Source organism: Pteronotus mesoamericanus, unplaced genomic scaffold (assembly GCF_021234165.1).
Source record: "Pteronotus mesoamericanus isolate MK-2021 breed Mesoamerican mustached bat unplaced genomic scaffold, CSHL_Meso_final contig_61, whole genome shotgun sequence".
NCBI classification, from domain to species: Eukaryota; Metazoa; Chordata; class Mammalia; order Chiroptera; family Mormoopidae; genus Pteronotus; species Pteronotus mesoamericanus.
Window position 1 is genome coordinate 117,739 of NW_026555217.1, and position 12,851 is coordinate 130,589.

Below are 12,851 nucleotides of genomic sequence, written 5' to 3' on the forward strand. Positions count from 1 at the left end.
AATTATTTGGTTATTTAAAGACACATATTGTGAATTGGAAGGTGTAAAGTTGTGCTATCCTGTGCTGAAGTTCAGTACCTTAATTTTTACACTGTCAATAAAAATCCTATAACAATATTTTTAATAATGACATATGACATTTTGATCAAATATGTTTGACACACTTCCCAGGGTTTAACTTTTAAGAGACTTGTTGTTGACCTAAAACTAGCTTTGGGTCACTCCAATGAGTTTCTGGAATGTCACATGGGTCTGTACATTATTCTTATGAAAGAGAAATTTTTAACCAATTAGGCCTACTTGATACTGTACATGGGAAGATTTGTTAAGTAAAAAAATAGCCCTGGGTGGGCTCAGGAGATTCAGTGTTGGCCTGTGAACCAAAGGGTTACTGTTTCTGTTCCAAGTCAGGGTACAGGCCTGGGTTGCAGGGCAGTCCCCATTTGGGGGCGCACAACAGGCAACCACACTTTGAAGTTCTCACTTTCTCTCCCTCTCCTCTCTCTAAAAATAAGGAAACAAAATCATTGTAAAAAGTATGTCTTCATAAAAAAAGAAAGAAACGATAACAATGTTTTAGCTAGACATACATATTTTATTATTAAAAGAGATGTTTAGAAATTAGACAAAAATCTCCAAGAGTCTGGAAAGTTTTCATTGGACATTCTCTCTCCTCATGTTCATCTGCTTACAAGTCCCCTGTGAATATCCCTGCACATGACCGTACTGCCAATGCACTTCTACTGTTCAACAAATTACATTCATGTACACACTGTGATAACTCTCATTGTGATGAGCCCAGATCCCACTTCTCCCTAGTTCCTAGCAGCTGGTCAGGATCCCCATTATCACCTAAACAAATGAGAGTCATCTTTGGTGACAGAACAGAAGCAAACACAATTTATGTGAAGACTGGGGAGAGCCCACCCATGTGGTTTCATGTTCTCTCAGCCCCTGGAACTCGCAGAGGACAGGGTGAGAAGGCCCTGACTCATCCTGGGGAGGTTCATACCCAGGGTCAGTTTTTCAACTCAGTGGAGTCAATACTGATCTGACTTTGGGGAGGAGGGTCCATCTGAAAGAAGGTGTGCAGGTGTCCATTCTCAGAGCGCACTGCCTGAAGCCTCAAGGGTAGTAATGCAGTGGACACTGGGACAGTGTCTCCCAAAGAGCAGAAGCAGGTGTAGATACAGAAACAGAGGAGTCAGAAATTCGGTCAGGCTTGCCCTATTCTGTGGACCATGACAGTATAATGACCCATGGCTTCCTCTGATGTACAGAACGCTCCTTGCAGCCCAGCCTCTCTTTGTCCTGCAGGCATATTTGTGTCTGGGCTCTTGCTGACTCCCCATCACTGTGCCTCTTACACAAAAATACACAGCTGTGTCCTCGGTGCTGACGGAGCTCAGCTGCAGGGAGAACTGGTTCTTGGACGTGTCTCTGGAGATAGAGGCCCGGCTCTTCAAGGACGGGCTGTAATAAGTGCCTCCACTATAACTTATGTATGCGATCCACTCCAGTCCCTTCCCTGGGGGCTGGCGGATCCAGGCCCAGTAGGTATAACTGCTTGTGATGGATTCACCAGAGGCAATGCAGGTGAGGGAGAGGGTCTGAGAGGGCTTCACTGTTCCAGGGCCTGACTCCTGCAGCTGCACCTGGGACCAGACACCTGGGGATAAAGAACATCAGTCCCAAAGAACTTCAGTCCCAAAAAACATCAGTCCCAAAGAACATCAGAACCATGTGCATTCACTACCATCCCACAGACCCATGTAAACTTATGAGACACTCACCCTGGGGGGCTGTCACCAGGCACAGTAGCAGACCCAGCAGTCTCATCTTCTACACACAGGTCTGCTTTTTCAAGAGACTCAGTTCTGTGTCAGGAGAGCTGTGAGCCCCCACAGCCCAGGGAAGTATTTAACCAGGAGCTGAGACAGAAATTTGCATATGATGTATTATATTCTCATAAGTGGGGATTGAGGACACTGTCTTTCTGTAACCTGAGCACATTTCTTCTGTTGGTCTTGATGGTGTAGATCAGGAATGAGAGCGTAGTTGGGTTTTGTGTCAACTTTGAAACATGCCAAGGACCACCTTTCTTTCTATGTGTAATGGTTAAGCTGGACTGGAGGAAGGGTGATACTATTTTAATTTTATAGATTACTCAAATGCATCTTAAAATTGATTAACATTAGGCCCAAAAGTCTTCCTGGGTCCAAAGAAACATAGGAAGTAGACAGATCCTTTCCAGATGGGATAATCATAATTTCATATGAAAAAGAGTTTGATATAAATTTTCATGCATAAATATTGCAAATAATGACGTCTTTCCCCACTCTGGCTGAGGCCTCTGTTTCTGCAGGTGGCAGAGGAGATGCAAATGCTCTCTCAGTCCAGCTCCCGGAAAAAGGCCATGCAGATTAGGACCGGCTTCCAGAGTCCAGCCCAGACCCTGAAGCTGATATGGTTGTTACACATGCTGTGTTTTCCCTATTGTCTCAGTTCATCCAGAGCAATGCAGCCCCATCCCACAGGTGAGTAACTCAAGAAGCCTCCCAGGATCCTAGACCACATGGACCCCTCCCACAAAGTCGCACAGACACTGACTCTGGGCCAGCATATGTCCTGAGATGTGTGAGGTGGCTGGGACCTGATTTCTGGTCATAGAGGTCAGTTTGGAACCTGCCATCACTGTGTACACATGAGAATCTATGTCGGTGACCTAGAGGCTGATGTCCTGGGAAGGGTTATTATGAAGGTCATGGTGACACATGAAGGGAAACCGAAGTGCAAACCAGCTGTACTTTTTTACACATCACTTAAGTGAAGTGAAACACAAAATGGGACTCTGAAGCCTGGTAAACGCTTAAAACCAGGTTTGCTTGCCCGAGTCACACTCCCTCCATCCACAGAAACTTCCACCTGCAGTGCCCATCATCTAACAGTGCACAGGAAGGCTTGGGGCACATCTGACAGACTGAGGGCTTCCATGGACCAGACATGAGATTTCTCAGTTGACAACTGTCTCGGATTCATTCTGTGTTGACAAGAGAGCTGAGACTGAGGATTGGAAAAAATCATGTGGGACTGAGGTGAGGTATGCGACTGGGATGGGCCCATTCTCCGCAGGTGCCATGGGGCACCAGTGAGGAGCCCTGAGAACAGGCCAACTGGCACTAGCATGAAGGAAAACGAGGTGGATTATTAGGGAGAGAAGCAAGAAGAATAGCTTTTCAGTGAGCAGCACACTGTTGCTCCAGATGACACCTGTGCTCTGTACCCACTCCTGCCCCTGCCCCCAACATGGAGGAGGAAAACTCAGCCCCATCCATATCCCAGGTCAGCCCAGAGACATGTGTCCTCACCTCCCCAGTGAACCTCAGCCTGGACATGACATCCCCTCCCTCTCATGTCCCTGTGAAGCTGCCAAGAAACACATTTCAGGTGAGCACCTGGGTGTCTCCATGTCCCAGTTATCAAGGAGCTTTAGTGACCATGACTGCAGATAAGAGGAGCCTGTTGAAGGTCTTGTCATTTTTATCACTCACAGGCCAGGTGAGAGCAGAGGGACGTGTTGGCTACCAGCATGCAGAATGCAGCAATATGAAAATTCATGGGATAAAGTGTTTCCAGAGAAGGGAGGTTCCATTCCATGCCTCACTGTCCTGTGTGGCATGAACATCATATACAGTCATGTGTTTCTCGCTCCGTCCTGCTGGCACCATGGGAAAGAGGATGCTGGATCCTATTTATATGCCGCCCACATTACATCTGCACTGAAGAGACACATGGAAACATGTAATGCCCTGTTCCATCTATAGCATTGACTTGCCCACTGTCCTTATCCCTATGCTTCCACCTCATACTCCTCTCTCAACCCAGGGACCCCCATGGCCTGAATCCTGGGTGAGGTTCCCCATCTTCCCAGAGTCCATTTTCCTGCAAACATGCAGGGGAAAGTCTCACCACCTCTGAGGTTCTTGCCCACAAGTGAGATCCACAGAACGACCTTCCGTCATCCCTGCTTGGACTGGTGATGCTATTCCTGCTCTGCTGGGTCAGGAGGCACCATGATTCCTGGGGCACCTGTACACACCCCTAATTAGCGCTGGTGTGATGTTTGTGGTATCACATACAGTAACTATCATTCACTGTGAGAATCCATTTTAAATAGACACAGTGACATTAAGTCCATCCACACCCTTGGGCATCTGCCGTGACCATCCTGGTCCAGAAAAACTGACTCGGTGGCATTAAATAGTGAGTCACACTTCCTGCCACCACCCCAGACACTACATTTTGCATCTGTCCCCATGCCCATGACTACTTATGCTTCTCAGAGACGTGGATGCACATAGATACTGTGATCCTGAGAGTGACCCATTTCCCTGCACATTGTGACTCCAAAGCTCATCTGTGTTCTTGCAACTGTCAGCTTTTTCTTCGTTTAAGGTTGATGAAATTTTGCATTGAGGATGGAGCACATCTTGCTATTCAGTGTCCTATTCCTTCTCTATAATATTCACAAGTATGTAGCTTCTTGTAAACAGGTGGTTTTGCTGTTTTCCTGATCAGGAAAGAAGGTATACAGCACAGAGAAGGAAGACAGAAATTCAGATGAAAGGAATCAACAGGTGATAACATGAAATGGACAAGAAGCACCTGTAACGGGAGGCTGAGCTTAGTTAGGACAGATTGTAATGATTCTATAGTGAGCTCGTGGTCCTGTCATGGTCTCCATCCATCCTGGAATCAACGAGATGAGGAACGAGGGGAGGGAAGGACACAGCTTGTGAGACACGTTGTAGGCTTTTGTGGCCCTTCATTGGAGAGGGGCCTGGTCCTCTTCCAAGTCACATGAAATTCTGCCTGAGGTCCCAGGGACAGGGGAGCCCATCCTGCCCCTGCCCTATGACTGTGTGTAAAGAAGAGAATGTGGTAGAAATGGGGTTCAGAGGAAATGTAAGAGAAAGTGAATGTGAGGGTTAGTCCAAGGATACAGCCCTGAGGTGCAGGAGGAGCCCAGGGAAACCTCTACTCATCTCACAACCCATCAGTATTTCTCCACAGGAACCTCACACACTTCGGACACACATATCCCTATCAAACACCAAATCATCTATAACAACAGACTCAGTCTTAAGGGTAGTGAGACAAATGCAGCAGACAGCCTGTCTCAAGACATTAAAATGACACCTGAGAGATTTAAAGTTATCACAGAGCTTTCACTATATGTCTGAATGTGTCCTCCCACTGCTATAACTGAGGTTGTTCTGTAAATTGTCTATCAAGGAACATATTCCTCTAAAGGCAGCAGCTTTGTCTCAGATCTCACTGCCACACATACTCCAACTCCAGAGGGTTGTAACATTTTCAGGGGGACCCAGAGGTGAAAAGTTCCCTCCTGAAACACACAAGCAAGTAATTAAATTACTTTTAGGCAAATGACACTCCAGAGCAACCAGCTAACATTCACTCAAGTGGCATGAGATCTCCTGGAGAAATCCCACAGAATGAATATTTCTTTGGATGGAATCTAGGATGCTGGTGGGGAGAGGCTGCACATCAGCCTGTACTGAATAATATCCCCAAGAATTTTATCACCCCTAGACTATAAAAACTGACACATAACATGTTAATATTCAGAAAACTTGGGTTCCTGTAGCTAAAGTTGCCTTGGATAATCAAAATGCCTTAGACTACATACCAACAGAACCAGCAGGATTTACATGACCATCAATCACTCTGGTTTTTCTTGCATTGACCCCTCAGCTCAGATAAAATCCAGGATTTCCAAAACCATGCACTGCCTACCTGACATCTACAATCTTTGGATCACCCTGTCCCTCTGTTTATGTGAACTCCACCTTGGTGTATGGGTATTTTCGGGGATACCCCTAGTATTCAGGTCCAAATGTAAAATTTAAATGTAGATTTAACGATTCTTCTGTTTATAATGCTTGTCTGAATTGTTTCACAGATCTCTTTATAACTTGTTCTTCCCATGCCATAAAAGTAATATCTGATCTATAGTGACCTCCAGAAAATACATCTGCTTCTAAATTGTAAGATTTTGTTTTCCAACAGGCTCAGGTTTTTCATTCCTTCAGGAGCTTCAAAGGCTGTCAGCAGTTCCATAGATATGGAGGAAGAATTGACAGTCAGCAATTGTAACATAGAATATAAACTACTGATATAACTTCCCATGAAATAGGATTAAATTAGGATGTGTTTACCAACTTATACTAACTCACGTATTGACAATGTTTTGCAAGTATATAGTGAGGGCTCGCAATTCCAGCCCTGCTGTACAAGAAATAACCTTGACCACAGATTTGGCTGGCACAGATGACACAATGCAGACATTTAACTGGCACAAAACCAGTTATAGAATGATGACATTGAAGGTCCATGTTGGGACAGCCAAGACGCAGCCTGCACGTGCAGAGTCTCTTCATTTTTTTTTTTTTTTGTCACTCTAACGCCCTATGAAAGATGTACCTGCAGTGAGAGATGTTCATGGGCTTTCAGATGAGAGTATTTCATCTTCCTAGATGCCAGTGCATGAATGAAACCACACTCTTTCACCTCAGCACCTGACACTGGAGTCTTGGCTTTTGAGTGTCAGGTAGCCTGGCATCCTTTTGATTATATCCCATAGTGCCCCTCACTTCTGGTGAGGACCCTCTTCCTGCATCACATCTGACAATTCCAGCTCACTCCAACCAAGGTAGAAGGGTCAGCAAAATCTGGAGCTCACTGAGTAAGGCAGTGACTCCTTCACGGGGCACAATGTTGACCCAATAGTCAACCAAAGATTCACTTTTTAATACTATTCTCTTTGGAGATGAGGAATTAAACATATACACGTAGAGGGGAGACACATGTGTTCATGCCACAGGACTATCCTAGAGCCTCTGGAGTCAGGGTCACCCTGCCACCACCTTAACCTCTGTTCACTGAATGATTTTCACCCTCTAACTGGCATATTCTATGGGAATAATTGTGTGCATATGGCAGCCCCTAGGCTGGAGTAAATGATTCCATTGTCATAGGAACACCAAATGGGTAGGATGTGGTCTCCCTTCGTTAAGGACATCCCAGCCCTGCTCCCTCCTGTGTAATGATCATTAGTACTCGACCAGGGATAGAGACACATGACATGAGGTTCTGTGCTGTCAGAGGATGAGAATCCTTAGCACCTTTCCATGAGCAAGGAATGAAACAATTCTGTGATGTCATAGACAGTGCTGGAACCTGGAACTCCTGTCCACCCTTGATTTTGATGCCAGAATGGCATGTCTGTGATGATTGGCCAAAGGAAATGACACAAAATTTCATCTTTGACTTCTGCATACTTACACTTCTCTGAGTTCACTTCCATTGGGTAGATATAAGGGTCATCTTACGCCTTTCTTGGGAGTCACTCGAGTCCAAATTCCTAAAACCTGGAATGGCCCAACTTTCCCAAAACCGGAACTGGCCCAATATACCCAGATGATGCCTTCATGAGCATTCCTCATGCAGAGAACAAGAAGGCTCCCAATGTGGCCCTCGCACAAATCACAGTACATAACAGGGATCCTTCAAGGAGCATATTGCCTTCCCCTTCCTTGCAGTGCATCTGGTCTCATGAAACTTTTCCCTGGATTTCTAGTGTGCCCCTGGCAGCATCGGTCCTGGTCTCAGTTCTGTGACTGTGAGTGAGGAGTTCAGAAAGACCATCGCCCTGTCATCTCCTCAACCCAGTGCAACCATCTCACTTCTTAGGGTTTGTGACACACTCAGGAAGTGGGTCCTCACACTGAGTCTCTTGCACTGTAATACATTGCCATGTCCTAGGACACCAGACCATTAAAGTGCAGATGGACTCATCGAGAATCCTTGGAGGAGAATTTCACTGACACCCCAAGCTTCCTCAACTCGGACCTAAATGCCCCCAGCTGCACTTTGGAGTGGACACCTGTGGAGAGGAGACATCAGTGGGAAGACATCCTCCTTGGCTGTCCCTCATCCCCTCCTTAACGCAGGGCCTGGGGAGTCCCTTACATGTTTGCACTGGAACCAGGAAGAGGGCTCTCCAGCTCCAGTCCATGGTGAGAAGCTGTGCCTTCAGGACTCTGCAGGGGAGGGTGTGGCTGTGGGTGATGCTCTCAGGGATCAGACAAAACTGCATTCAACCTAGTTTACTATCATATTTGCATATTCCTAAGGAAGTTTTGTCACATTAACATATTTGTCTCTTCCTGAGAGAAGTGAAAGGACAAGGGACCGTTCCCAGCAGAAGACTGAGAATCCAAGTCTTGATCACTTTTGGAGGATGTGTCCCGGGCCAGCCCATGAGCTCCGTGCAGACATAGCTCCTCCCCATGAGGAAAAAGTCCCAACAGGACGTTCTGGTCATTGTGAAAACACCCTTGAGTCACCACAGACGAGTGGACCCGTTCTGGGATCGATACATGAACGTCTTTGTCCTGGTTCAGGATGAGTCCTCAAAATGCTGCATCAAGTGTGTTAATAAAACCACCCTTATTCTTTGTTCTTTGGAATTCACATATAAAGAAGCCCTAGAAATAACCACAGTGACTGTTTGGTAAATGCTCCGATCAAATAGGATGATTATAATCTCCATATTCAACTCTTATTTTAGATGTTTCCATGTAAAGATGAAGACTCAGGCCCTCACAGGACATCCCTCCCCAACTCCCCCTGCACCTGCTCCAGGACAGCAATGAGCTCATGGGTCCTGTGCACCCCCTGACGCCCATCCAGTGTCCTGCAAGGAAGGGTTCTATATGGACTCACAGATAATGGACATCTCAATGTCTCTATTCCAGAGTTGAAAGCTCTGCCCTCACTTCAGGATGCTCCCTCAAGGACGCCATGTGCCTCAACATCTCCGCACAGACAACTGGCCTTACTAAACCCCCTTGGCTCTGCAGGGAACCCAGACCCAGGCTCCATGAGCAACCAGGGTGTCCCTTCCCTGGAGCTGACAGATGTACTGATAGAGCTGATACCACTGAGTCCAGAAGCTCTCAGCTTGCTTTGGGGACTCCTGATGTCTTCAGGTTCCTCAGCATGAAGGTCCTATCTATCACTGCAAGTGGTCCAAATCCGACTGCACTTCTACTCTTCAATAAATCTCTCTCTCTCTCTCTCTCTCTCTCTCTCTCTCTCTCTCTCTCTCTCTCTCACACACACACACACACACACACACACACACACACACAGAGACAGTGTGAAGACTTTCATAGTAATGCCCTATAAGTTTCCCGCCTTCCCTCTAAGTAGGAGAGTCCCCACTTGATTTCTCTGCATGGGTGTGACTTTCTAAGTGACTGAGGCCAGCTCTGTGAGGGACACCCTGTCTTTTCATCCATTCTTGATGCTCCATCCTGATGATTATCTTCCCTTCTGACCTCCTGCCCCTGAACTCAGGCCCCAGGATCCTATGTTCAGACAGACTCACTGCTCTGTAGCCCACAGCTGCATCTGTCAGTGGCTGTAGGAACCACTGTCTCCTCCTGCACCTGGCTCTCAGTCCAGCCCTCATGGACATTCCTGCACTGATCAAGGAGACTCAGGTGAGGAGTCAGACACAGCTGGCCTTACTCAGGCTTCCTCTCAAAGGTGGCCATCTCTCGGGTCGTTCATGGAGGAACAGTGGTGATGTCCTTCATTCAGACTTCATGTCTACAAGTACAGAAACCTGGCAAGTACTCAGATTTCACTTATTTCCAGGGACATAGAAGAATATCTGTTTTGATATGTTATGTGTCCCATGGGACTAATTAAAACTCTACCTTGCAATTCCTTATAACACTGTAATTACATTGGTTTAGCAGTGTTTTTATGTTGATAAAGCCCATATATTTCAGGCGCTCTTCCAGGTCCTGTCATAAACAGAATGCAGGAAAATCATGGAGGTGTATCCAGAAGCCTTGCGGGAGACATTCACTGAGGCTCTAGGCTTCCTCACCTCAGTCCCAGACAGCACCAGCTTCTCCTGGGAGTGCACAGAGAAGGAGAGAAGGCGGGGCTCGATGCATGTTCCTCTTGACTGTCCCTGGTCCCCTCCTGAAACCATGAGCAAAGAATCTTCTTTCCTGTAGCCACTGCCACCAGGAGGAGGGCTTCCTAACACTTGTCCATGGTGAACAGTGGTGCCATCAGGACTTTTGTAGGAGAAGGTGTGGCTGAGGTTGATGCTCTCAGGGCACAGAGAGACCCACATTGAACCTATTCTACCTCTTCTCCTTCACATAGTTATGTGGAAAAGTACTTCATACCTGATTATCAGATTCCATCTTTCAGAAGGTGGAAGACACAGGGTACATGGAAAATGAGATGGTGAGGGTTCAAGTTTCAAGCTGTGTTATCTGATCTGTGCCCCATTCTTGGCCCCAGAACTCTGTGCACACAGAGCTACTACCACAGAAGATGGAGTCCCACAGGAGAAGCTCCTCTTTGAAAATGCCTTCAAGTGACACAGAGGCAATCTGGACAGCTCTGGGCTTCAACACCTGTAGGCTTTTTTTGTCCTGGATCAAGGCCTCCAGCCCTTAACATTAGATACAAAGAAGCTATAGAAATACTCCCACTGACTGTGGCTCCCTTGTCCTATTTAGTTTGGTAAATGCTCTGATAGAGTTAGGTATTTTGAGTCACACCATGTTCAACCCTTCTTTCAGATGTTTTAATGAAAACAGGAAATCCCAGACCCTCTGGGAACATTCCTCTGCAGTTCCCTCTCCACCTGCTCCTGAAGCCGCAGTCCTGAGATCATGGGCCCTACATGACACCTGCTGTCACATCTGTGTCCTGCAAGGGAGGGTCCTGCCTGGGCTGACAGGGCATGGCCTTCTCAGTGTCTTGATCCCAGAATTGAAAACCAAACCCTGAGTTCAAGATGGTACCTCAGGGACACCATGTGCTTAGACAAGTCAGGATGAAAAGAATTGCCCTTGGTAAACACCAGTGACAATTCAGGAGCTCCAACACGGGTCTCTGTGCAGACACTAGGGAGCCCCTTTGCTGGAGCTCCCAGGTGCACTGCCTCACTGACACCTCTGAGGCAAGAAACTATCAGCAGCGCTGGGGGCCACTGAGTCCTTGGGTCCATCAGCTTGTAGTTTCCATGGGAGGATCCCTGCACAGGACTTCCATGCCACTGCAGTTCTACAGCTCAATAAGCCTCCCCCCCTGACAACACACAGTGATAACTTACCAGGTGATATCCCCAGTTATCCTTTCTCCCCTGTTCCTAGCACAGGGGCAGGATCCCCACTCTCACAAGAACTACATCAGTGACCTACTTTAATGACAGAAAAAAGCAAACACGATTGATGTGAAGACTGGAGAGCTCCCTCCCTTGTGGTTTCCTGTCCTCCCAGCACCTGGAACCAGCAGAGGCCATGCTGAAAAGGTCCTGGCTTGTCCTGGGGAGGTTCAGACCCATGGAAACATTGTCAAGTCAGTGTAGCCAATACTGACCTGATTTAAGGGTAGAGGATCTCTGACCTACAGTGTACAGGCCCCCATTCTCAGAGTGCACTGTCTGTAGTCTCAAGGGTACTAAGAAAGTGGCCAATATACCAGAGTCTTCCCAGGAGCAGAAGTAGGTGCTGAGGCAAGAATAGTGGAGGCAAAAAATTAGTTCTGACATTTCAGAGTCTGTGGACGAGTGTCAGTGGAGATTTTCATGGCTTCTTCTGGTGTCCCAAGGGACCCTGTAGCACACTATTCCTGTTTCCTGCAGGGAGGTTTGTGTCTGGGCTCTTGCTGACTTCCCCTCACTGTGTATATTCCACCTGATGCACAGTAGTACACAGCTGAATCCTTGGTGTTCACGGAGCTCAGCTGCAGGGAGAACTGGTTCTTGGAAGTGTCCCTGGTAATGGAGGTTCGGCTCTTGAATGATGGTCTGTAGTAAGTGCTTCCACTATAATCTATGCTCCCGATCCACTCCAGCCCCTTCCCTGGGGGCTGCTGGATCCAGCTCCATGCATTACCACTGGTGATGGAGTCACCAGAGACAGTGCAGGTGAGGGAGAGGGTCTGGAAGGGCTTCACCAGTCCTGGGCCTGACTCCTGCAGCTGCACCTGGGACCAGACAGCTAGAAAAAAAGTACATCAGTTCTTCTCAGTCATGCACAGTAAACACCAACCCATTGGCCTATTTCTGACTTCTGAGACACTCACCCTGGGGGGCTGTCACCAGGCACAAGAGGAGACCCAGCAGTCTCATCTTCTACACACACGTCTCTCTTCCCCAGAGACTCAGCCCTGTATAAGGAGAGAATTGTGAGCCAACACAGCCCAGAGGACAATTTAACCTGGAGCTGAGAAAGAAATTTGCATGTTGCAAACTCTATTCTCATTACAAGGGAGAGACTGAGACCGCTGTCCATTTGTGCCCTGAGCACATTTTTTTTCACTTTGACTTGATGGTGTAGGTCAGGTATGGATCAGTAGCTGGATTATGAGTCAACTAAGAATCATGCCAATGAACAGCACTTCTTTCTGTGTTTAACAGTTAAAGGTGGACTGGATAAGGGATCACACAATTTTAATTTCATAAATGATTCAATTGGAAATTAAAAAAGATTAACATTCACCCAAACATCTGCCCAAGTAATAAGAAACACATGAAGTAGAAACATCCTTTCCAGATTGGATAATCATAATTTCATATGAAAGGTAATATGACGTACATTTTCATGTAAAAATAATGCAAATAAAAGAACAGCCTTCCCTTGCCCTGGCTGAGACCCCCGTGTCTGCAGGTGGCAGAGCAGGTGCAGCCTGTGTCTCATTCCAGCTCCAGGGCCCAGGACACACAGGTT

General features: G+C 47.0%; 1 gene segment (V, D, J or C); it reads right to left on the reverse strand.

Moving 5' to 3' along the window:
* Positions 1-11,745: 11,745 nt before the first annotated feature.
* On the reverse strand, positions 11,746-12,253 carry LOC129076571 (immunoglobulin heavy variable 4-38-2-like). The segment is given in 2 exon segments: positions 11,746-12,122; positions 12,208-12,253. Coding segments are annotated over 2 exon segments (423 nt in total).
* Between the last annotated feature and the right edge of the window lie 598 nt (positions 12,254-12,851).